General features: G+C 40.6%; 1 protein-coding gene across 2 annotated transcripts in view; it reads left to right on the top strand.

Annotated features, from left to right (window-relative positions):
* Positions 1 to 24,379, top strand: part of dlgap4a (discs, large (Drosophila) homolog-associated protein 4a) — a 95,577-nt gene that overhangs the window by 58,008 nt on the left and 13,190 nt on the right. The window contains exons 2-6 of one of the 2 annotated variants that reach the window (XM_034087186.2): positions 10,822 to 12,090; positions 13,426 to 13,661; positions 14,024 to 14,101; positions 14,656 to 14,803; positions 16,423 to 16,669. In XM_034087186.2, coding sequence (XP_033943077.1) covers positions 10,885 to 12,090; positions 13,426 to 13,661; positions 14,024 to 14,101; positions 14,656 to 14,803; positions 16,423 to 16,669 — 1,915 coding nt within the window. In that variant the 5' untranslated portion in view covers positions 10,822 to 10,884. The remainder of the gene's footprint in view (positions 1 to 10,821; positions 12,091 to 13,425; positions 13,662 to 14,023; positions 14,102 to 14,655; positions 14,804 to 16,422; positions 16,670 to 24,379) is intronic. The other variant, XM_034087187.2, reaches the window with a different exon arrangement.

The raw sequence follows: 24,379 nt of genomic DNA, 5'->3' as shown, positions 1-24,379 counted from the left end.
GACAATGTTCCTGCAATTCTCTAGAAAGACAGTCCCTGATGAGATGAGCAGGTGTTTTGGATAGTTCATACCCACAATAAATACAGGGGAGCAGTGTGAAAGCTGTCAGCCGCTCTGGCTTGTGCTGTAATGTAAAGTCGCCCATCTGCTTCACTATCTGTCTTTCCAATTGTCTTACCAGGCTAAATACTGCATAATATAAACCTGTGCTGCATAAGTACATTCACTAAGTACAAAGTACTAAGTAAATATACTTTTTAGTATTTTCCTTTTCTACTACTATTTTCCACTTACTACTTGTACATCACTACACTTCAGAAGGAATATTGTATATTTGACTCCACTACATTAAAGTCATCATGCTATATTTGAAACATATATTGTCGGGCCATACCTATATAAAACATGTCTGTGACGTTTTTTTTTCAAAATACCAAACAGATCATGCATTTTAGCCATGCCTCATTTCGCTCTATTTGCTCTTTTCCAGCCCTGTTTTTGCAAGGGCTGATTCTGCTTTTGTGGCAGACTACAGCGCCACTTACAGGCCTGGCATATGTACTACAGCGTCTCCAGCACTTTCGAGCGGTCTCTCATTCCCCTGATAGGTGGAGAGTTGCCCATATAGGCGGAGGCGGAGCACCCCTTTTCTGACGTCAGAAAAATTCAAATAATAATCAGCTCCGTTGCAGCCCCGTTTTTAGAGATTTGGGTATGGAGGAAAAGAGAGAGGGTTGTGTTTTCTGACACTTGGTGAGTTCCCTGACACACCGGGGACACATATTCATCAAATCAAATCAAGTTTTATTTATTTATATAGCACATTTATAAACGATTTTTGGTCGAGACAAAGTGCTGTACATATAATAAAAATAGCCTACAGTAGAGACACTTTACAGCAAATACAACAGCACAGATTGTTCAGAATATCAGTATGAGGAAAACTACACCCTCTATCCTTAGACCCTCACATCGTACAAGGAAACACTTCCAGAGAAAACCCACAGTTTAAGGGGAAAAAGAGATACATTTAATAGATAATACATTTTACAGCATATAGACCGAAATGCATGTGTCTGTAATAAGAAGATGAATCCACAAGGATGTCAGCTACAATCCTGTGGAAGCCATCAGGGAAGCAGCAAGACGAGACCCAATGCAGGACCGCAGAGACAGGTTCAGCCACGACCCGAAGTCTACGACTTAATCCAGAACTCAGGATAGAGGCAGTGGCGTAGCGGAGGCCCCCGCACCGGAGCTTAGGGGGCCCCGCCCCCACTGTAGGCTATCCTCTTAGATTTCGTAATGCGGGAACAGGGCGCAGAGGGCGGCCCCCCCCCCCCCCTCCCTGCTATGTTGCTACGTCATGTGTACGCTGCCTGTAGTAGTACAACAGTGTATCATTATAATTATTTGCTCACCTGCGATAGGGCTAGCCGGCTGATAACTAATGTTCATTGGCAGGCTGGGCAGCGTTCAAAACAAAGCGGGAAGCATTGATCATATAAATAACGTTCATTAGTTGCGTTGCCGGTAAACATGAAAAATGAAGCGCCACTACCCTAGCGGTGCTCAGAATGAGAGCGAAAGCCGAACAGGAGAGGGCAAAACTAAAATAACGTCATTGTTCCGGCAGGCAACAAAGGTAGACGTAGACTCTAACGTTAATGCAGATAGACCGCGAGCAACCCCCCCCCCCCCCGGCCCCCGGCTGTCAGCTCCGAGTCCAGGCAGACAGCCCAGCAGCCCCGTTACAGCCGAGCCAGCTAGTCGTGCCTCGCGCTTCGAGACAGGTTAGACATTAGAATAATAGAACGTTTTATTCGCCATAACCAGTAAGAGTATGCTACAGGTTACATTGGAATTGGAATCTAATCCATTCCCTTTTGCAGGTCAGCAAGAAGTCAGCTGTGCCCCCTCCGAGGCCAGTTCAGACATAGCCAAGGCTGCCCAGCCAGCTAGCCGTGCCCCCACAGACCCCAGCAGCCCCGTTACAGCCGAGCCAGCTAGTCGTGCCTCACGCTTCGAGACAGGTTAGAATAATAGAAAGTTTTATTCGCCAATCGCCATAAAGAGGAACGTACCGAGGCGACTGGCTTGAAAAAGGCCATGGAGAGCTTTGAGTTTGTTGTAATGACTGTAATACAGGGCAAGGTCCTTGAAACAGTCAACATTGTGTCCCAAGCTCTCCAGCGCAAAGACGTGGACCTCTTACAGAGGTGACAACAATGCTTGGTAATGCAACCGATACACTTGCGCAACTCCGAGGAGAGTTTGATGGCTTAAAAGTGCACGCGCAAGACCTGGCATCCTCATGGGGTGTCCACAGTCTCTTCAAAGACAGACGCGCAAGGCGCACAAAGAGGCACTTTTCAGAGCTTTGCGAGGACCAGCGGCTCCAAGACCCAGGGGAGCATTTTAGAGTGGCGGTATTTTACGCAAATATCGATATTGTCGTTGCCCAACTCAAAAATCGATTTGTTGGAATGAGCGAAGTTGCACAGCGATTTTCTTTTCTGCTTCCCCGCGAACTTTTGCGCACAACAGACAAGGATCTGTCTGAGTCCGCAAGTGCTTTATCAGGCCAGTATAAAGACGACCTGTCAGCCGAGTTTCCTTTCCAGATCCTTTCCCTCCGTAATGCTCTTAGGCCTACTATAAAGAAAATTGAGCGTGGAACAATCAAAGACCTTGCACAAACCCTGCTCATTGAAAATCAGTCCATTTTGCCAAGTATCCCCGATGTTGCCACAGCACTGAAATTGTTTTTAACTATACCCGTGACTGTTGCCAGTGCTGAGAGATCTTTCTCAAAACTTAAATTAATAAAGACATATTTGAGGAGCACAATGTCGCAAGAGAGACTGTCTGGGTTAGCAGTCCTTAGTATTGAGAGCCGACGAGCGCGCACAATATACCTTCATGTTACAAAAAATACACAGCCACTTGTTTGTATTTGTCAATGATGTTTAAATCAGATGTATATTATTATACAGTTCCTACTGACCTATAGGCTACTGTTTAAATCAGATGTATATTATACAGAAAGTTCCTACTGACCCTATACTGTTTAAATCAGATGTATCTTTATACAGAAAGTTCCTACTGACCTATAGGCCTACTGTTTACAAAAGATGCCTGAAAAAATAAACATTTAAAAAAGAGGCCGCGATGTCTATCCCATGTCACTCTATTATTGATTTAGGGGAGGGGGCGGGGCCCCATGGTCCGACCTGCGGGGGAGCCCCGAAATATTGCGCAACGCCACTGGATAGAGGATCCAAGACACAGGACTACAGCAAGAGGATCAGCCTCGACTCCGGATCCCGGCGAAGATATAGATACAAAACAAGAAAAAAGATTTGGCTTGGTTAATCGGAACAAGAGAATACACAGACACAGACAGAGAGGGAAAAGGTCATTGGATCAAAGTTATTCTTGATAACCCTCTAGAAAGATCTCATGAACTTCCCCACTCAATCTATCAAGACCCGAGCAGTTCTATTAGATATAGGATAAGAAACAGAGATAGGGATATATCTCTATTTTTTTAATACATATTCATGTATAAAAGACGTACAAAAGTGCACTTTGCATGATAAGTCCCTTTTAAGCTGTGACATGAAGTCATTTAGTTTTAAAGTCCTACCATTAAAATATAAAAAAGGCTGCTCACAAAAAATCCTCAATAATGGTATTCCATAAATAAATTATATTAATATATTTTTTGAACAAGGAGTATTTTTACTTTTGATCATTCAAGTTCATTTGGTGCTAATACTTCTGTAATTGTACTCAAGGGGGGCTTTGGATGCAGGACTTTAATACATTAGTTGTATTCTGTGGATTAGTACTTTTACCTGAGTAAAATACTTAAATCCTTCTTCCACACCTCATCAAATTGCCTCAGGTCTTCAGGTTATTGTCCATACAATCCTTCTCATGCTAAAATGTTCCATCAACTTTTAGCTTGTACAGGTTTATATAATTGCCAAACATTTAAATAATGAAAAAACCTCCAATAATAGAATGTTCATCCAAAAGAATCAGCAAGTCTACTGTAGACAGGAACAGTAAATTAATATGAAGTCTTGCTACATGTTAAATTTAAGAATTGCAATTTCCCTGGGTGTAGTTGATTGTTCCATCTAACCATTTAACAACCTCTGCCTCTTCCTTTAATGCGACTGACCCACATTTGTGAGAAAGAAATGCCTCGGTGATAACGCCTCTCGGGCCTATAAATAATGTTTGAATGAGTAACTTGTATATTCAGCTACACTGTCAGAATTTCGTTATATCTTCCAGCTTGTTGGACACTCACTGCTACTGATAATCCTTGAAAAACAAAAAGTGTTTGCAATCAAGGCACACTAAAATAGGAACAGACTTATTGTGTAACTCCTATTTGTAGATGTGATGTTCATCCCTCCTGGTTATGGACTTGGCCTTTTCAGCAACACAGACACAGGAGCGAGGAAAGATGGTGTTTTGTTTGTCTGCTTTGGTCATGCTAAACGAATGGTTTGACACAAAAAGATGCTTATTGTCTTTCTTACAGTGAGTTAGATTACAATGTTGATTATACTCTCAATAGGATTTATATATACTTACAGCCAAATAGCCAAGCTTACAAAAATAATATTTTTGTCATTTAAAAGGCTTCCGGACTTCCCTTAATGGGAGGTCAGAAAAACAACATCTAATTCTTAACATACAAATCATGTTCTTAGTCTCCTTTAGTCATTTATCAGACAGATATAGCATTTAGAATGATCTCATTTTCCGGCTGGTTAGCCGTGTTGTCCACAGAAATGAGCCTTGTTTCTAGCCATTCCCGAGGCAGTAGAGAACAACACTTGCGACACTTCAAAACAACACTTGGTTTATCCACAGGAAGCTCTGGTAACATAACTCTGTGACTGAAACATGCTATTAGTAGAATGTCACCAAACAGAATAATGGACGGTGGTATTGGCTCATCTAAAATGTTAATACTGTAAACACGGACTTGTAGTAGCTTGAATCAAGATAGATACATCGGAAATGAGTCTTCTCAGTGTTTTTTGCATCAGTATAAGCATATGTATAAAAGATAGACACACAGCGTAAGTAAATATGCTGATGAGATGCAGACTTCAGTTCCTGCACTGAATAGCTGTAGTGGAATGCTGTGAAAATGTACTGGACATGTGTCTGAAAGAAAGTGAATGACCGGGAGAAGCAAAAAGGTGATTATTGAAGGAGACTGCAAAAGCCAATACCCAGCCGCTGTATATTCACCCTTAGAACAAGGAGCAGGACCAGATCAATACCTCTTTCTTCACCGTCGCTCCCCTCCCTCTGCTCATCTGATGCTGCTGTACAGCCACAGAGGACTTTCATCACTGGCCTGCTTGGTGGCTCCGCGGGACACAGTGCCACAACTCTGGGTTCTGCTTGTTAGCAGGCTCGTGTAGATCTAACAGGGGCTGTATGTCAGCGATGGGTAACTTGACATCCCCTCCCAATGGGCCATTGATGGCCGTTTTGACAAAGAAACAGCAATTGCATCGGCCCTTTGAGGATGATTGTTTTGTCAAAGTACATTATGTTCAGAGTTACATCCCCGTTAGACTTTACACCTCTGTGTCAAAAAGATCCTTAAATATTTCATTCTTTCATGTTTATTTTCATTTGATCTCACTTTATTAATGAGGTTGTAGTTAAGAATAGATATTTTTTTAATGTGCCTTCCTCTCCTTAATTTGACTGTTAAACTCACTGTTTGATTGGAGGCACTGGTATAATAAAGAAACTGTTAACAATGTAATAATGCTATAAAACTTGAGACACAGCATTTATTTATTTTTATTTTGCAGTTATAAAATATTTACTGGTTAATTTGTATGTGCTTATATTAATGTAGCGACACCTTCAGGTCAATTGTATCAACATTTTAAAGATCGACATTCAATTAATGGTTTCAAGACTAAGTAAAAGACAATTTCATGGTTGTTAATCACAATATGTAAGAGCCTGGATTGTGTAATTGATTAATGCTTTGTGCTCATGTTGAAAAGATTTCAGATTTTTTTTGTTCAACAGTATGAAGCTTGTAGATGCAAACAATTGACACAAATTGACATTGCACATAACATTGTACGGGATGAAGACGTAAAAATTAAATTTCACATTTTACAATCCTGCCCAGAAACAACATTTCAAGCTTGTCCCAAATGTTTCATTACTTAACAAAAAGTAGCCTACTTTACATTTCTACCTTGACAGCTGAAAATGGGATCCAAAGTCTAAAGCAAACTATAAATATAATTTTTTCCCTCTGGGATTTTTTTTTCTGTCAGAGTGAACACTAGAAAAATACATAACTGCAAGCCAGGTATTTGGAAAGTCTCAGACATCTTCCAATAATAAACATTATTCAAAGCTGCTGCCTCGATAACATTTGTGCTTGTTTATTGTTAGTAATCTGGCTTTGGTTTTCCTGCACAATAAGATGCGACAGCCACGTTGTATAGGACCCAAGAAGTCCCATATCTCAGACATTAACAGAAGTACAAGAGTGAGGTGTACAGGGATAACCATTAAAATAAAGTATAGGACCACATTATGTCATTATCAGATGGTTTGACCATTAAAATAATCCCTGATTTTTTCAAGACATTAAATCATTGTTGTGGCTGATGTTGTTCATGTATTAGACAGCATGATTATTGCACAGGTGTGCCTTAGGCTGGCCACAATAAAAGGCCACTCTGAAATGTGCATTTTTGATTTATTGGGGGGTCTGGGGGGGGTACCCTAACTCTACCCCTACCCCTCACACCAGATACTGACCCCCCCAGACCCCCCCAATAAAGCAAAAATGCACGTTTCAGAGTGGCCTTTATTGTGGCCAGCCTAAGGCACACCTGTGCAATAATCATGCTGTCTAATCAGCATCTTGATATGCCACACCTGTGAGGTGGGATGGATTATCTCGGCAAAGGAGAAGTGCTCACTATCACAGATCTTTTCAGATTTGTGAACAATATTTGAGAGAAATGGTTATTTTGTGTATGTAGAAAATGTTTTAGATCTTTGAGTTCTTCTCATGAAAAATGGGAGCAAAAACTAAAGTGTTGCGTTTATATTTTTGTTCAGTGTACATCCCCAGTTGTTGAAGCCTCGTGTGAATTCAGTCACATTTTCTTAGCATCGCTGTTGTCCTCGTGAACTCTCCCTCACATCTTCACCTCATGACATCTGCTATTGAGGTCCAGTAAAAGACAAGATGTAAATACAAAAATAACAGAAATGCTGTCTTGCTCTTCTGCTCGTAAACTTTGTGTTAGCCATTTTCTCGTGAGTGCCCACCCAGTTGGTAGTGAACATGTGAAACTCTCAGCAGAGATGAGAAGGAAGCAAGATGGCTCACTCTTCACCTTCCTCGTAATCTTTGAGGAGCATCGATACAGTGGAGCATGAATATTACATTTGTCAGGTGGCGAGAAACATGACTCCAAATTGTAGCTTATGAAAGCAAAATGTTTTACATATCTGCTTGGTGTTTAAAATGTCAACTCTATTAATGTTTGCCATAGCAGTTTAAAAATAGATAACATGTCAATGTTGTAGTTAAAGTGGATTTTCTTCAGTACATGCATAGTAGTCATTTTTATTTTGTATTGAGGATATCAGCCGTGAGCACAGCACACTCCATCTGACCTGCTCTGACTCTCCGTGGAACAATACGTTTTCCATGTTACGCATGTTAAATCCAGAGACATCACTATGCTCTTTATCGGCCCTAGTGGCTCTACTATATAGGTTTGTTCTTAGCACTGTAGCGTAGTGTAGGGAGAAGGCAATGCTTCTTCCATCTGCTCTAGCTAATAATAGGACTTGGTAGACAGTAAATTGACAAATAATTTAGAAGATTATAGTTCAATATTAAAAATATTAAAAACCTGAGGATATAGTTATTATTATTAATATTATTATACTACATCAACACACAGAATAAGGAATTTTCTCACTAAGATCTCACTGTAGCACTGAAAACACTCGAATCCCATTATCCTTTTCCAAAGACACCTTCACACACCAATCAACCAAATGCATGCATGAGTTTCTACCCTCCAAATGACCCTTACAGGACCAGAATACACAAACAACTGCAAGATCACTCTCCCCGTTACATAAGTTCACTCCAACTGCAACCAATATGCATATGAAATCATTTAAGGTTGCACTTCTGATGATGGATGTGCTGCACATGTAGCTGCTGGTGAAGGAGAAAAACGCTCTTGTCACTCACAGTGATGTGCAAGATTCTCTGAGATAATTCCCACGGACAGTTATTGCTTCCCTACGGTGTGTGAAAGTGAGGGAGAAACATATTTGCTCACATCGCATGCAGTCCAAGGATTCATTCACCTTGTAATTATGCAAGAGCCTGCTGACACACACACACACACACACACACACACACACACACACACACACACACACACACACACACACACACACACACACACACACACACACACACACACACACACACACACACACACACACACACACACACACACACACACACACACACACACACACACACACACACACACACACACACACACAGACAGATGTACTGACAGAATTACACAAACTGTGAACATTATTTCATTCTCATCTTGCCCCTGCGATGTTCAGCTCCTGCGTTTGGACGGGTGGGTGGGTTAGCACGTGTTTGCGTGTGTTGGTGTGTCAGTGAGTAGGTGTGTGTCAGTTTGTCGGCAGTGGCGCCTACGGGACGTGAACACGTGGGGCTCAGCTCGGGTGGATGAATTACAGCATTGTAAAACTCTTGTGGATTTGTCAGCACACCGCTGCGCCCGTCCAGGAACACTGACTCAGATAAGTGGCTGCTCTCGCTCTGTAGAGGGTGTATGGGAGGTCAGAGAGACGTAAGAAGTGGCAAACCAACACAGTGGAATGAAACTGTGTGCGGTTAACGTTGCACATTCAGCTCCCAGGCAAGATGTCATGCTTGGTGTGGGAGAGGGCTCTTGCCATTGACTGATCAGTGAGTCACTCCACTGTGATACAGACAGCATCTGTTGGAGGGAATTTAATGCAGCATGGATTTCTGCTGTGTGAATTATGAGTTTCCATAACCTTGATGCAATGTGACTGTGTTTATAGTGAGCTTTGAGAACGAGTAGGCCTGTGATAAAAGAAGATTTGCTCTGCTTTTTTCCCCTTTACTGCTGAGGCCACCATGTTTCCCTTCATGGCAGAGATATATCATGTACGCTACAGTAGATGACAACAACTAATTAAGGGCGATGTTAAGATAAATGATTGTGGTTTCATTGGAAAACTATATGGCATATTGACTAAGAGGCCATATTAGATTTAGATTTATCCCAGGCAAGACAATGACCATTAGCTGTACATCAGCTGTCAATCCCACCGTCTCTCTGTGAACTGTTTACAAAATAAAATGAAAGCATACATGGACTGTAATTAATAATACCGGTACAGTTAGTGCATTTTTATCCGATTATTTCAGCATTTATCTCTGCTTGTGTCTAATATCAATTCTATTTAAATACATCTATGAAATATTAGTTTTTTCTCCAGAATCCTTTGTTTTTTCAGTGGGCTTTAAGGAAGATCTATTGTTCCCCATGGTTAGGAAGAAAAAGGAATCACAGTTCATCCCATAGTTAACGGATTAGAGAGAATGGCAAAGCACCCAAAAAGATTCAATGAAATGAGGGTTTATTTCCTGCTTAGAAAAAAACCCTCCTCAAATATAAAGCTCATTTACATGTGTGACTCACAAAATCTCTCTCTATGCATTGTCAGTGGAGTAGCTCCAGGGCGTTCGTCACTGTCGTGCTGCAGATTGAGCCCCTGGCTGTCTAGTTGAACAGTTCATGCATTAAACTGAGTTGGCTGTCCTTTGCAGTGAGAGTAGTCAGTGATTAAGTCTGTCTGTCTTTTGATTTTCACCCTTATGGCTCCGTTGTTGTCATGTGTTTAGTGGCGTCATGATGGAGACAGTAAATCAAAGACAATCTGTGTGAGCATACAGTATGTATTATTCATTGTTTGCTATTAGAATCAACCCAATACGATAACAACACTTTCATTAGATTTGTAAAATGCACTAGGATTGTTGTAATACATAGATTAATTAAAACTATGAATGTACATTTAGAAATGTTATTCAAAACAGTGCAATGTTAATGTTTGTGTTTTCCCACAAAGCCAAACACTGCCCTTTGTACACTTGCTGCTGGTGCTCCACCTGGTGGTTGTTGCCTATAAGGAAACTTATTGCTGAGGACAATGGCTCTGTTCTCTGTTCAGAGACAGCAGAGACAGTCTATTATTCCTGTTTTAAGCTCACTAACTACAACAAGTTTCAAGGACACACTGAAAAAGAAAACCCTTGTTAGTGGACTCGAACTCTAATGTTTTCATTAGCTTTAAGTATTAATGTGGAGAACTCCCCCTCCGAGCCTTTATTTTGTACGCAAATTGCTCTTTTACTGTTATGCACTCTTAACTAAAAGGTTAAGGTACAAATAGGCTTATTTTGATCATACATTCCTGAGAGAATCTACCTCTGAACTAGGATAAAACAACAACAGAGAAAATGTGAAAGCAAAATACCTTGACACAGTTTAAAAAGTTGTATTTTAATAAACTTCCCTTCACATATCAGAATGCCTTACTAAATATCACCACCAATCAGAGATATTTTCTTAATAACGTTTTGAATTCCATGTTTAATAAATCACTTCTGTGTTTTTTCTCTCGTTGCAGGATGAGCCCTTCAGGTCCGTAGAGCCGTGCTGATTGGAGACATGTTCTAAGACCTTAGCCACCATGAAAGGGTTAGGAGCCAACCGCAGCCGCCACCTGTCTGACTCCTGTGAGCCAGCGGGATGCCCACAGAAGTCTCTCTATCCTTTGACCTCTGACCCTCACAGCGCCTTTCTGTTGAGCCCCACCTTGAACCACTATGGCACCCTGGACCCCCATCTCCACCAGTACTCTCCCACCAGCCCAACCAGCCCGAACGCCATGACCCCGGACTGCCTGCTGCCCTTTAGCCAGATTTCCAACAGCAGCACCTTCCCTCGTCTGCACTTCACCTCCCAGTCGGCCCAGGTTGACTGCTCCCGGGCCTGTATGGCTGGAGGAGTTGGAGTGGGGCAGGGCGGCAGGCCAAATCCACTCTCCACCTCCTTGTCTGTGGGCATGGGCTTGGGTCTGGGCCTTACTGGGGCTCCCATGATCACCAGTGGATCAGCCACCATCTCCTCGGCATCAGCAGCCAAGATTAATCGGTTACCCTCCAACCTTTTGGATCAGCTGGAGAGGCACCTGCCTTTGCAGCGGGACGGCTTCAGCACACTGCAGTTTCATAGAGGACGTATGTCTAAGCAACGCAGTGAGAGCCCGGGACGCATACGCCACCTGATGCACTCTGTGCAGAAGCTATTCGCTAAGTCCCAGTCCCTGGAAAACTCTGCAATCAAAGGCAACGTTAATGGGCGCCCTGCTGGAGGGACTGGCACCACAGGATCTGGTGAGGACGGTGGTAGACGCAGGAGCAAGAGTAGAGACAGGGCTAAAACTGAGGGGCCAAAGCAGAGACCGAGGCCCAATGCACTAGGTTTCTGGAGCTCGGACGACGCCCTGGACACTGACTCCAGAGCTGGAACTCTTGCTGTAGGTTACCGCAATCCGCTGACCATGATGACTCTCGGTAGAGCGGTGTCAGACAGCCAGGCCGCTCACAGACATATCCCACAGGGCTACCACACCATTTCTGCACATACCCTCAAGACCTCGAAAAGCAGCAGTGACCTCAAGTTTCTGGCATGCCAGGCCAACCAGGTAGGATCCAAGGATGGAGAGGGAAGATTCAGAGGAAGCAAGGATGACATACTGGTGAAGAGGGGCTCCTGGTCCACTCTCACCCTCAGCCAGGCCAGGCAAGTGTTGCAGAAGGGCTCCACTTCAGTTAACAGGACCCTGCTTAAAACCAAGTCATGCCACCAAGACCTGGCACAACAGTTTCTTCAGGTAGGAGGGCCAGTGAGTATTCATCTTCATCATCATTCTTTGTAAGTTTTCATGGTTATTTATATAATTTAACTAATTTTGTTGGGTTTTATTAATGTAGTTTACGTGGAAGGGAGTTTCTGAATTGCCTGATAATTTGATTAGATATTTTTCCAGCGCGGCTCCAAAGGTTTCAGGAGACGCTCAATGAATGGAAGAAAGAAGACACTATATTAGTTCCCAAAGAAAGATCACAAGGAATACCCCAATGTGTATCATTTTATTAAATAAATACTTCAGAGATTTGGGGTATTTTTACAGTTTCTTGCCAAACTAATTGCTTTAACAAAAACAGTATTTGTTGCAGTCTGAAGTTATGCCAAATAGCAACATTTTAATAACCTTGACTTTATTTTCGAATGTCTAAGGCAGGGGTGTCAAACTCAAGGCCCGGGGGCCACATTCGGCCCGCGACTTCATTTTATGTGGCCCCACAAGAGCTTGCAAAGAATATAATTTGTTTATTATACGGTTACATGCTACAGAAGCACGTTGCCCATAAACTGCATGTCCCACAATGCATCTCAAATATGACTTTTTTCTCAGAATTTGCCTTTTTTTCTCAGAATTTGCCTTTTTTTCTTCAAAATATGCATTTTTTCATAGAATTCCTTTTTCTCAGAATTAGATTTTTATTTCAAAATGTCACTTCTATTTCTTTTTTCTCCAGAATTTGGCTTTTCTTTTTAAATCATTTTGGGACATACGCACTGAAAAGACTTATAAGATTATTTGCCCTAGACTTCTGCTTTCAGACGTAGTTAATTATGAAGTTATTACCCTATCCGATGATAATCCAATGCAGAGGCAATGATGTAATATAATACATTATTTTATACATATTGAATATTTATATATGTATTTTTATAAAGTCTTAAAGTTACAACCGGCCCTTTGAGTGCAACCATAATGCTGATGTGCCCGCGATGAAATTGAGTTTGACACCCCTGGTCTAAGGGATCAAATAACATGGTCCCATTGGCATCAGGAAGTGATGAAAACAAGGGGGTGAGGGGGCACTTTTCCCCAACAGTCTTTACTTTTAAAACCCTTAGTTAATCATATTGACTTCTATAGTTTCTGTTTATTATAGATTTTTCATGAAGTTCATCACAGTCATATTTCCTTTTCTAGATACCATTGTTGCACATTCCCAGAACCATACTGTGAATATTATTTCATAAAATAAATACACACAAACCATAGAATACTTTAAGTGTTTAAGGATTACACCTGAAGTTTCTCCATTACCTGGTTTAAGAGTTTCACAACGGTATATGGGTTTTCATGATCCAGGTCCCTATGGGGGACTGGGCAGGAACGCTGGGCCGCGGCCGGGGCAGAGGAACTGAGATCCCCTGTCGGAGGATGCGCAGTGGCAGCTATGTGAAAGCAATGGGGGACCTAGAAGACAGTGAGGATTCAGAGGGGAGCCCCAAACCCTCCCCCAAAGCGTCCGCCCGTCGCCAGAGCTACCTGAAAGCCACCCAGCACTCCCTGAGTGAGCAGCAGCCGCCTCTCGCTCAACGCAAGTGAGTCCAACAGCATAAAGAATCATATTGAAATGATTACCTTGATTATCATGCTCATTGATTTGCCATAGTTGTGTTTGTTTTACTTTACATTCATTCAAATATGGCTATTTGTTGGTTCTATTGTTGGAATAAAGGTTTTGTCATGTCCCCAAAGGCAGTCAGCAGGTGGCAGCATCCTGTCACAAATAATGTTCTGGATGCGCAGCAGCACTTAGTGAAAACAAATTAATATAAGCTATTTTTGGACGTATGGATATTATTGAGAGTGGACAAGAAATTACATCCAGTATAATTTTTTCATTTGGTACAAGAGAAATAGGAGATGAAATGTTGCCATGTGTTTCACCCCACACGAACAGACCTCGTTGCTACGCTCTCATGCGGGAGGATTATCTGTGGTCTCCACTACAGAATGCATGCTCTATGCAGCATCTGAGGTCAGTGCTATCCATAGGCAGGCAGTGTGGCCATCCACCCTCCCTCACTTGCCCCACTACCACTACCCACTACCTTGTTTTGGCTAATCTTTCCCAGTACTTTTCCTCTCAGCCTCCTGCTTCATCTTTTCCCTTGCAGGTACCCTGAGTGGTGTGTTTGTACTTTACTCTTGCCTGCTTCCTCAAGCCCTGATATCATAATATGCAAATTCATGGAAATCCCTCAACCACACCCTGCTGCTTATGCACACACATTTTCACTAACACCGGGTGCCTGAAGGGTAAGGCAGAACAGAGGAAACTTTACAAACTGTAGATCAAAACATATTTATCAGTTTTACCTATAAACCATTGTTTCCTTTGTGCTGCCATTTGAAACCCGAGCACATATCATTATCCACACATCTCAGCAGTATTTAATTTGTTTTAAATCCCTAGGGAAAATGTTTGGAGTGTGATTTAAAGTTTCTCCTGAATATCATCAATTAAACACAGCCTTCACTTATTCCAGTCTATGACTTCTGAGAGGTTTATTATAATATTCACTTCCACAGCTCCCTGCCGTCCCTGAAAGAGCTGTCGACTAATCGGAGCCTCGATAACTTGGACTGCCTGGTGAGCCCGACGGAGCCCCCCCCACGCTACAGGAGCAATGATTTCAGTCAATACTCTGCCACACTGGGCAGAGGCTCCACCACGCAGGTATGTCTCCTCTCTTATCAAATATGTTTACTATAAACAACATGATGTCAACCAATGTTTCCATGACAGCAACATTTATTGTATTTGTTGCTGATATTCCTACCTTATGAAATTTGTGATTTCTTAAATCTCCAGAGAGCAATTAAAAGAAAATTAAAATCACCAGGGAATGAGCAAAAAAACACATTTCTCCAATTTTGAATCTGCCGTGAGAGAATATTTAAGTGTATGTAAAGTCTATTGAGACGTCTGTGAATGAGCCAGCCGGGAATAAACTAGAGGTATAACAGAGATGCTTGAGCGTGTTTGCAGAATGTCAAAGTGGGACATATGCCTCGGTGTAAACCTGAGGAGACATTTTCAGCAGCAGCATTGGAGTGGGATGCAAAAATCACACACCAGACTAATGCAAACATTCTTTCATACAGAATAAATGCCATCAGTTGTAATGCCTTTGCATTATTCAAATGATAATGTAACAGTGAAGTCAATCCGAGTAAAGAATGTGTGGATGACAAACCCCAATGTTATTGAAGAGTTCTATCAGTTCATTTACAGGGAATATTATTTATGTCTATGTACCACACACAGTATGTTCATATTTGCCACCTAAATGTCAACCGTAAAAATACCCAAACTTGTTGTTTCTACTTATTTGTATGTCGTTTGATCAAACACATCAGATGGTGCTGGGCGTCACAGCTTATTCCCATGATACAATGACAAATCTGTGCAGCAAATAAATACTGGGACAAAGCAGCTTTAAGTGACTCATAAAATGATGCCAAAAATAAGCATCTTTGTATTAGCTGAAAAGCAAGAAGCCATCACACCATTTTTCCATCGATTTCTCGAAAACTATTAATAGTTGTGTCCTGCTCGATTCACAGCTAGAGACAGTGGTGGAAGGTAACTACGTACAAAAACCTCAAAAATAGTTTAGGTACTTTAGTTACCAGTTACTTTTTCGAAATTAATAAACATGAATGCAGTGGTTCCCAACCTTTGAGAACATGTAACCCTCTATGTTGTAAATTAAATAAATATTAAGTTAATATTAATTAAATTGGTTACTAACTTTTTTTGACATGTCAGCCTTACAAATAAACAGTCTCATGTTTGAGATGTCTATGAGTTGTGTCTAACATGAAAATTCCTCTCTAATCTTCTCCGATGATTTTGTTTAAATGACTTCTCGAGGCCCAAACAGGTAACACATGTTCAATATTTCACAGTATGAAAAAGATCACAGAACGTTTTTTAAAATATCTATACATTTGTCCAGCAGAACATTGTTTTCTGTTCTTTCCACTCATGTTAATCATCTCACAACCCCCATCATGTGACCCTCCACAGGCCCAATCCCCAAGCTGAAGCTTAGTTATTTAATTTTACATAAAGTATTCAAAACTAGCCTCACCTTAACAAGCTATAACAGTTAAACAATGAAATCATAAATGCTGAAATGTAAAGCACATGGGCCATTTTGGAGAAATTAGTCATTTTACCTCTTATACTTTCAGTACATTTTGCTTGAATATATGTAAATACTGCATCCACGACTGGGTATATATTGTACCTGGTAAATGCATATTATTCAGTCTGCCGTCTGCTCTCAGCGTGTGAGTCTGCACACGTACTTTCAGGTATACGGGCACGGCTACGGGCACTCAGTACCGTACTGTGAGGGGGAGTCGCAGGCAGTGGAGGCTCTGGATCTGCCTGCGCCTACGTGCTTCCGGTCGCGCAGCCACAGCTACCTGCGGGCCATCCAGGCTGGCTGCTCCCAGGATGAAGATACAGCCTCTGCAGACTCAGACTCATCACCACCCACCACTACAGGCCACAGCTATTGCTCCAACACAAGTGAGTACCAGTGAAGAGAAGGTGGGACAGGGCTGTTGAAGATAGTCTTTGATTTTTTTTTATATAGGCTATGCAGAAAGGCCGATATTATCTGGCATTAAAAACAACCATTATATACTCTGCATCATAAAAGCACAATGAAGATTTTGTAGGCAATGAAAATAACCACTACAATATTGTAGGACAACTAATTGACTGATGTAAAACACACTAATCTAGATAAGTAGGCTAGTCAACTCTATCTCTATAGGTAGGCTACAATCATTTCCCCAGAAAAATTAACTTCCCCTTTAAAAAAAAAAATCTAATATTTTCGGGAGAGTGATTAATTTATTGGCAATCATTTCATGAAAGAAAGCTGAACAACAGTGGGCAAAAACGGTACTCTCTAAGTTGATGAGTAAATAAATGCAACAGAAGAGTGAGACATTGTTTTCATAGCTATTGTGAACAGTAGAACGTTTGTCTCGTGTTTCAATGAAGTTGTGTAGTGTAGTTTGTTTATGACACATTTTCCAACAATCCTTCCTGTTCCAATTATATGTATTTGGTTTATAATGCTCAGTCTGCAATAATGTCTTCATTGAAGATCTCTATAATTGTCTATTGCAAAGAATAGCCTATTGTTTTAGTGTTTGTTGAAAAGAAATATAAGAGACTTACTACAATGTGTATGGTCTACAGTTCATTCAGTTACCAATCAAAGCAAGGCCTAAAGCTTTATTTACAAAAGGCTATGTGTACTGGTAACTTGCAGATATTATCATTGACAACAATAACATGTATTTTTGTTGATAACTCATCCAATTAAAAAATATGATGTCTGATTTTGTGTCATCTAGAGGTGTTCTTTAACATAACATACATTGAGTAAACGTGGGAAAGTACACAAATAGAATAATAACAAAAGAGCAGTTTGGGCGTTTTGCATTCATATGCCCAGGGACATATTGTGATATCAAATAAAATAATAATAATAATAATAATAATTGTAACATAGATCTCTTTGTAGGCAAGCAGCGCTCAATTAATCTTTTGTGGACAATCCCTGCTGTGTAGGGAGCTTGGTTGGTTGGCCTCAATTGAAGTAAGCTCCATTGTTTGGGAGACGGGCGGCCACAATGGATCGAATATGTATGAGCTTTATGTCAAGGCTCTATAGAGTCTTTTCCCGCGGCGCCAGGGACAAAATGAAACGCACCTATCGGAAAGACATTTAAGAACGACATTACACAGATAATGGACCAATCCCGTTCATGTTCGATTACATCGATGATCAGAACTGACCAATCGCTCGCAGAGAGCGGTTACGGAGAAAATGTGGACTCCAATCCTCGTCGTCAAGGGCGTGTACTACACATTTTTCTTCACAGCGCCGTTGTGTGTCTTTACGGCAGGACACCGTATCCCGTCTGCGTCTTGTCTGCATTTCATGAATGACCAGACAAGGACTAAGGATTTTACCAGTCAACCGCCATACAGTAAGATTTTGTCGCTTTCTTTCGCAGACTGGGCGTCCACGTCTAGACTGTCAATTGTTGTGGGTACGCTAGCAACGGAAAGCTAACATGAGCTAATTGTATGGTAGGTTAGCTAGCTAACGTGGATGAAGAAAGGGATGAAATCCTAATACAAGGCGTTAGCAAGCAGGCGAGGCAGGTAGACAGTAATGTGTTTGGTGTTGGACTGGTGGTTGCAAGGCGAAAAGCTACCGATAGCAGCTCCTCTTTGTTGGCTCTCCTCATCTCCACTATATAATGCCTCCGGCTAACGTTACTCATTGTTAAATGACTGGTGATATCCCACCGTAACGAGCGTTAACAGGCTAGTTGCACAAGCTAACGGTAGCCGAGGCGTCAACACCCGGCTATGGACAGCTCGGTACCCGGCTGCTAACAAAAGCAGCCACGTCTGTTAGAGCAGATAGCTCACACAAGCTAATACAGTGTGTGATAAAGGCGGTCTTCCTTAACAAATAGTTTGACGTTGGAGATGATTAAATCGTATCTCCAGACGCGGATGATTCATTGACTCGATAAATAGGAAATACACAAAGCATCTTGTGAAGTCGCATTGCTTCATCTTGGATTTTGTAACGTTATTTAGTTTATCTTTATCTAACAGGTAATCTCCTGGATTAATTTCCACTGATGAATAAAGCTAAGTACCGTTAACCGATACTTCTCTCTTATCCCAGAGTCAACATGTGACAGTGATCTGAGTTTAGAGGCATGTAGGAAGCAATGAATCACGTTTCGCTTAACCGATCAGCCCAACTGCTAAATCAAAACCGACTACTGCAGAATGTAATTTGTCTCGTCACATGGCTTTCTTAATCAGGTCAAATTAACCCTTAAACATGTGGTGATGTAAGATTAGTTGACTCCAAAGTGTGTAAAAATGTCTGCTTTAAAGACATATTCATGTTTTATTAGTTTAATGTAAAGTCATGTATCTTATCAAACATATGATATCATAACTGCAGTGGCTATTTTTGGTCCACAGTTCCATGTGCCATTTATTTTCAGTAGGTCTCTACTACCATGTGCTAAGACCCGAGGGCACATTCAATAATTGATCAGTTTCCTGCCTTGTGTAGTGCTTTGCAGTTAGGCACTTCACTGGGCCTTTATAAGCACCACATAACAAAGAAGGACATGCACACAAGGAATATTACGTCACTTACAATTGCCTATACCAACTGATTCTATTGTTTTTAAAGGTTGGGAGATTCACCTCATATAGTGTGTTGAAATTCATGTTAAGGACGTTATTTATTTTTTCTGTGATCTTTCAATATTCTATATTCTCGCCACAGGCTTGTTGTGGTAACGTCGGAATCACAGGCTTTAAAGCTTCATTTTGTTGTCAAGGCGTGTTCATTGTATCCTGCACAGCACCATATGACACAAGCCATGGTGTGTCTGTGTATTGCCATGGATAGACTGTGAGTCATCCTCCACAGTTTTACACACTCCTCTTCCTCTCACTCTCATCGATGAGGTCATCTCTTGACTGAATGGGCGAAACAACTATAGTTTCCCAGTAAGGGCAGCAGCAGCCAGGCTCCCTGATGATGTGTGTGGAGCTTTTTAGTTAACATGGTTAGACAGTAATAAACAGCCCTACCCATTTCCTGTACTCATGACATGCACCGATTAGAGCAATGTAGATGGAAACATTATGTTGCATCAATTATTATTATGGCAGTCACTGAATAATCTGTATAATATCATATTGTGAGTTTATTACAAATTGTAAAACACTTTTCATTAGGAGTATACAAAATGTCGATTGTCTAATGAGTCAATAGATAGAAACATAATGTGTAAGTCTTTTGATAATCAATTACATATCAACGGTCAATTTTAAGAAAATGTAACACATGTCATGTGGTAAAAGAGAATCTTTTCATAAAGCATTTCTGCTCTTTTTTTTTGTCTTATGGTCTCAAATATAACTGAGACAAAATGGTGTAACCCAGACTGTTGCCCCATTCCAGCAGGTCAGATTAGGATTTAGTTTCAATTTGGGTCAAGTTCTCAAGGCCAAGTCTGATTTTGGTTTTATGTCACATTACATTTACTTCTGTCCAGCCACAGTCAAGTTAATTAGTTAGTCAAGTTGTTAAGAAGAGCTCATTGCCTTACTGCTACATCACATTTGAGTAGTTTGTTTTCATACCCTATTTTTTTTGTTGTCAAGTCCACCCCGGTGCCCTGTGTGTTTTGTTACTGGTTTTATTGTTCCTATCCTTACGTCAGCATTGTGTTGCGTGGTAGCCTGCATGTCTTTCTGTCTGAACAGATAGCGCTCTCTGTTATGAAGTGTGCCGGCTCTGCCCTATAATCTGCTCCCGTTCTACTCATACTTTAAAAGCTTGAGTCCATTATTCGTCCATCTATTGTGGAAAACCACACGGATACCATATCTGATTCTTGAAACTATGCATCAACACATAATATATATATATATATATATATATATATATATATAGCAAAAAATATAAATCATGTTGAACAGCTGCATAAACAGTGACGGCTTTTTATTCTGGCTTTTATTATGTTGTTAGTTGTTTCAATTGTTTATTTTGTTTTTGTTTCACCCTTTTTAATTTTGTAGCACTTTGAGTTTTGTTTGTGCAAATGAAAAGTGCGCTTATAAATAAAATGTATTATTATAAACTAGTTATTTAAGTTGACATCGTGACTCAAACTTGAATGCACACACTTGATCTCAGCACACAGTAAATACTGTTGTTACCTCCTCACCATATGCATTGGCCTTTGTTAGGCTTACAGTTATGTATGTTGACATGTAGGTTGCATACAACTGATGCATGTCCCCAATGCACACATAATACAACTGACATGTCAGCTGTTATCTCATGCATAATGCAAATATAAAATGTTCCCAGCTCACATGAGATTGATTCTCGGGCTAAGGCAAAGATTGATTTAAATGCCAAATTGTGCAGTTAATATAGTACAGGCAAGTTCTCTCTCTGATCACATTTTAAATTCACAGTATTTTGCCAAATGGAATGCTTTGTGTGCTTAATCTGTTTGTCAGAAGTCACGTTCTGGTCTAATATTTCAGGCCGCCTGCCATACTATCTTACAATAACACGGCTGATCTTGGACACAACCTCTTTTCATGATACTTGGCTCATATCCACAGTTTTGCAAATCTTGATCCACTATACATTATAATACTGTTTATAAAGCTGGGCGTGTGCTTTGCTTTTTACGAGCTTGAGGCTCCAGTAAACTATTGTTGTACCTGTCTCTACTAAAAAAGAAGATCACTCTGCAGCCTAATTACCACACACAGAAGTAGGTCAACAGTATTCAATACTTCTTTAATCCAAAACCAGAACAGCAAGCAGTCTGTTCCAAAATGGAAGAAAATATATTCCTACTGTCTATCAAACAGTGCTATGACAACAACGGGATTGAAAATAGTCAATGGTGTACACTCAGTCTTTAGCCTGCAGGGGAGGGCCCATTAGTGGTCATTGATAGCTCTCAGACAGACCTGCTGATGATGGAGCCGGAGCATATCCTGGATTAGAGTCTTCATGGCTTTCATAAGTGATGCAATTTAGTTTACATTTGATGATCATAGCACTGTTGACAGGGTTGTAATTGATCCTAATTGTTTTTAAAGCGAGAGGAAGCATTAGGGCCCCTGTAAAGTCACTCACAGACAGCTGCTGTCCACTTAACTTGTCAACTTGAAAGGCAAAGCAACAGGAATTCTCTTTGTCATTCATTCGTTAGTTTAGCTGGCATGTTCGTACTTTATAAGCTGCACTAAAACATTTTTTTTAAATCAGTTGTCAACCATGTGAAGGATAAATGAATCACTGTAATCTTGCACAATTCCAAAGGCAGTTTATAATCAGTTTTTGAATTCTGAAATAGTTTTGAAACAAATTCAACTAAGGAAATATACATACATTAGATAAGACGAAACCTGTTGGATCTACAACAAAGCCTAAAAGATCTGTTTCTGATAAATGTACCCTCACAGACTCAGCTGTATTCGGGAAACCTTACTAATGTTGTTTTTAATTTAACAAGAAATGATCTTTTAACGGGTCTAATCCTCATTTATCAGGCATTAACTGTGATGGGATTGGAGGTCTGCCCCCAGAGGTCCAGGGTCTGGGCAGCTCATCCGTCTCTTAGCACCCTTGCATTTGAGTGGATCGATGATCTTAAACCACATTCAGCCTATATTTTAGATTCTCAAAAACGGTCCCATCTAGAGCTACATTTGAATTGTACATGTGTGGCTATTTGTTTTATTGATACTAGGGCTGCAACAAACGACTAATTTGAAAATCGATTAATCTATCGATTTAATGAAATGATTAATCGACTATTCGGACTATTATGCCTTGCACAATTTCTCAAACGCTCTTTCGCCATCAACTTTTAGATGTAGCTTGAGGTTGTTTTAGGCAAACTAACAATGAAGACAATAAAGATGAATACTTGATTCAAAAATACATATATTATTAAATGAACTAAACACATTTTGAACAAAATTAACATTGCTTTTTATTTAAATTAAATAAATAATATTTCACTTCAAAAGAAACAACATGTTTTAACAAATCGTATTAAATAATCTGATGACAGAACTGTAAACAGAATAGCTGAAACTTTAACAAAATAAATAACTAATCATTAACTCATGTTTGTATAATGTAGTTAACTCGTGTGTTGCTGCTAGCATACATAACATCTGACGTGGAAACGTTACTCGTGGATGGGGCTACAGAGCTGCTAGAAAGACAGTTGAACCCGGTGCATTCCTCCGTCTGAATGTGGAGCACTTTTTCTAAATGTTTAGACAAATTGCTCGTGTTACCGCCCTTACATGCTAAACTCTTATTGCACTTTTGGCAACGAGCATTGTCCACATCGACACGGCTATAGTTCAACCACACCTCGGAGCGCGTTCTCTCTGCCATCTCCGCAGTGTGTTGCTTGCATGTAGCCAGCTGCGTGTGTGTCAACTGTAGTGCCGGGGGGGGAAACGATTATTTTGAAAACGATTAATCGGGCGATTATTTGATCGATTAGTCGACTAATCTAACGATTATTTTTCTGTTCAATTCATAAAAAACGTAATGTAAAAAAAAAAATTTCACGATACTGTGTCTCAGGGGATCTTAATATTTAAGAACCTATTAATGTGTTATACCAGATTAACGGAAATAATCTCAGCTAATTGACGATGCAAACCATGTTTACCAAAACAAAACACAAGTCTCATAAGAAGCATCTAAATGACCCCTGAGCGAAAAATGCTAACGGACATTGGCACAGAACTCAAGATAAAAGTAACCTTATTACTTATCGTAGCTGCACATACAAGATATCCGATTAAAGCTGAGGTTCCACAGATTATGTAGGTATATAGTATCATCACTGAGTGATCCGGACTCGCGACAGGGGAAGCAAATGCAGTCATCACAACACGTACCTTTACAGAGCTTCTAGGGAGATCGTCTCACCACCGTAGCTGTCAATCTGATCAAAAGACGTGTTCAATGGCATTAAAATGAGAAAGAGGAAAAAGCGGCTGAATCGGTTAATCCATAGGTTTTTAACGTCTATGTATAAAAAAAATGATTGAATTTATAATCCATAATTCCATTTTAATGTAAAAATCGGAGAGCAAATGCTAACTGCTAATGGTAGCCACCACAGCTAGAACTGCTTGTTGCTGTGGGTGACCCACGTGTGTGTGTAGCGACGCGGAAATATGTCGTCGACGATATTTTGAAGTCGACGTTGTCGACGCGTCGCTACAGCACTAGTCAACTGCCCCGCCCCCTCGCACACAGACGGGGGAGAGAAAGATCTCTCTTCTGGATTGGAAAGTGGCCACGTATTAATATTTTTCTCACCAATGTCACCAGGGGGGCTCCGTAGAAAGGTCGAAAATACATCAGACGTTTTTTTTTTTGTCTTTTTGCATATTAGAAAAGAGTTGGCAACACTAAGACTGCGATATAATGCTTATGTAGCAATAATACATGACATATCTTTTTTAAATGTCTCCAGTACCGATAAAAAGACCAATAACGTTGGAGCTTAACGGCGCGTAAAACACACGTGATGACGTCACCAACGAATCGCAACTAATTTGGTAATCGATTAAGTCGATTAGTTGTTGCACCCCTAATTGATA

This window comes from Pseudochaenichthys georgianus, chromosome 7 (genome assembly GCF_902827115.2).
Source record: "Pseudochaenichthys georgianus chromosome 7, fPseGeo1.2, whole genome shotgun sequence".
Lineage (NCBI taxonomy): Eukaryota > Metazoa > Chordata > Actinopteri > Perciformes > Channichthyidae > Pseudochaenichthys > Pseudochaenichthys georgianus.
Note: the sequence above shows the minus strand (reverse complement) of the source record. Positions and strands in the feature narration are given on the sequence as shown.